The 2,503-nt window shown below is 51.1% G+C and overlaps 1 protein-coding gene across 1 annotated transcript; it reads right to left on the bottom strand.

Moving 5' to 3' along the window:
• Positions 1–676: 676 nt before the first annotated feature.
• On the bottom strand, positions 677–1,348 carry LOC307152058 (uncharacterized protein; the record flags this gene model as incomplete). The annotated part of the gene is made up of 2 exons (XM_079860452.1): positions 1,202–1,348; positions 677–1,086 (listed from the first exon to the last, which is right to left on the bottom strand). Exons 1-2 carry the CDS (start codon positions 1,332–1,334, stop codon positions 677–679), a joined length of 543 nt encoding a protein of 180 aa, XP_079716578.1. The 5' UTR covers positions 1,335–1,348.
• Between the last annotated feature and the right edge of the window lie 1,155 nt (positions 1,349–2,503).

The raw sequence follows: 2,503 nt of genomic DNA on the forward strand, positions 1-2,503 counted from the left end.
GTTTAACTCTGGGGGAGTTGTAAAATGAGCCTATTTCCAAAAAAAGTGGAGTATCCCTTTAAGAGCCTAAGTGACTTCAGACCAACAAAAAAAACAACAACAACAACAACAAAAAAACAGCTAGTAATCTGTTTAAACATCAAAACATAGTTTAATCTGATTATGGAAGACCAAACATGAACTGTGTTTCTTGTGAACAGGATTGGTTCAGTATAATTATAGTCTAAACATACTATTTAATCATTTCATAGCCATGTTGAATAAAAAAAAAAAAAACATGAAACAGGAGGGCAGTTAAGAACAGGTTGTCACAGTTGTGTTCTGTTTGTGTTAGTCCTATTAGTCCTATTTTGGTGTGTGTAACCTTCTGCCTGTCAGTGCCCGTTGGATATTATTATAAGTAAAAGTTTGTATTGGAACTTTTGTCTCCTCATCTTCTGCCTGCACCACACCGTGACAGAACTACGGACCTCCAAAATGGATGATGGAGCTCAGTTTATTTCGGTGGCTCAGGAGAGCACTGATTTTTTGAGTTTCACAATGAACTTCTGTCATCTTGCATTTACCAGCTTGCTCGACGACAAGACCCTGAGGACCTTGTTCCTGATCGGGGCCACTTTCAACCGTCCCATTGATCTCCCCTTCGATCAGGAACACAGCCAGAGCCAGGGAATCCTCACGCCTCACCGTCTGAGCCCTCAGCCAAGATGGCCACCGCCTCGCCGCCTGAGCCCTCAGCTAAGAAGGCCATCGCCTCGCCGTCTGAGCCCTCAGCCAAGATGGCCACCGCCTCACCGCCTGAGCCCTCAGCTAAGATGGCCATTGCCTCACCATCTGAGCCCTCAGCCAAGATGGCCGCCACCTCGCCGCCTGAGCCCTCAGCCAAGATGGCCGCCGCCTCGCCGCCTGAGCCCTCAGCCAAGAAGGCCATCGCCTCACCGTCTAAGCCCTCAGCCAAGATGGCTGCCGCCTCGCCGCCTGAGCCCTCAGCCAAGAAGGCCATCGCCTCACCATCTGAGCCCTCAGCCAAGATGGCCGCCGCCTCGCCACCTGAACCCTCAGCCAAGAAGGCCACCGCTTCACCATCTGAGCCCTCAGCCAAGATGGCCGCGGCCACTCCCAGTCCAGAGTTTCATCCCTCCGAGACCACCCGTCCAGAGTCTCGTCCCGCCGAGACCGCCCTTCATGGATCTCGTCTAACCGAGACCGCCCTTCCAGAGGCCAGTCCTGCCGAGCCTGAGAATCTTCACGTCATGTCTACCGAGCCTGAGAATCTTCACGTCATGCCTGACCAGCCTGATCTTCACATCATGCCTGACCAGTCTGATCTTCATGTCATGCCTGACCAGCCTGATCTTCACATCATGCCTGACCAGTCTGATCTTCACATCATGCCTGACCAGCCTGATCTTCACATCGAGCCAGCTGAGCCAGAGACTGTTCACGTCGTGCCCGCCGACCCAGAGACGCTTCACGTCAGTCCGGTTGAGTCTGAATCTTCTGTCACCGAGCCTGAATCTGAATTCCCACCCAGCCTCCCTCTCCCACCTCCTCCCATCTGCCTCCTCTCAACCCTTCTTCCACCACTGCCAGTCAGCCCCTCTGCTCCTCTAACAACCTTCGGGGAGGTGGAGTCGCCGTCGGTCTGCCTGTCACCCACTCCATCAGGGTCGGTGGACCCTCAACCCGGACTCCGCTGCGGCCTTTCGGATCATTGGCTCCGCCGTGGCTCCTGCCTCCCTCATCTCCGCTGTGGCCCATCAGTCCACAAGCTCTGCCGGGCTCCCTCGTCCCCCTGGTTCTGCCTTGGTCGTTCCTTGCCCTGCCCTCGCCTCAGGACTACCCTCCTCTGGCTTTGCCTCGTCCATTCGTCCCTCTGGCTCCGTTGAGCTCCTCTCTCCCTCCAGCTCCACCTTGGTCCTCGGTCCATCCGGCTCTACCGTGGCCTTCTGGATCCCCGCCTGCGCTTCAGTCGCCAGAGCCATCTGCGTCACCAAGTCCCTCCAGATCCTCTGCATCGCCCTGTCTCGTCGGCTCTCCGGCTCCACCCTGGTCTCCTCTCCCACCAGCTCCCTTATCTTTTAGACGTTTTCTGTATGATTTGAACCTTTGGGCAGCTGCTTTTGGAGCCATGTCACACCTAAACACAACAATTATAATGAATTAATTTAGTATTTTAAAAACAAATGCATTACTTAATTTAAAAATTAGTGACTTTTGATTGGTAAATGTATATGAATTCATTTAAGATAACGTATTCAACATAAATTCTTTAAAGAACAGTATGTTTAATGTATCTGCCGTCATCACCACCACAACCTGTCATTACCAGCACAAGCTGTAATGTGCTGGTAATGACTGTGCTGGTAATGACATTTTTGTCAAAAAACTAGCCTTACTAGCAAAGATGATGACTAAGCAAGTGTAGCTAGCTTTCTACATGTAATGTACACCATTTTAACTATTAAAGTGATAAAAAATAATCCAAAAATGTTTAAAAATA

This window comes from Squalius cephalus, assembly GCF_949319135.1.
Source record: "Squalius cephalus genome assembly, chromosome: 24".
Classification (NCBI taxonomy): Eukaryota; Metazoa; Chordata; class Actinopteri; order Cypriniformes; family Leuciscidae; genus Squalius; species Squalius cephalus.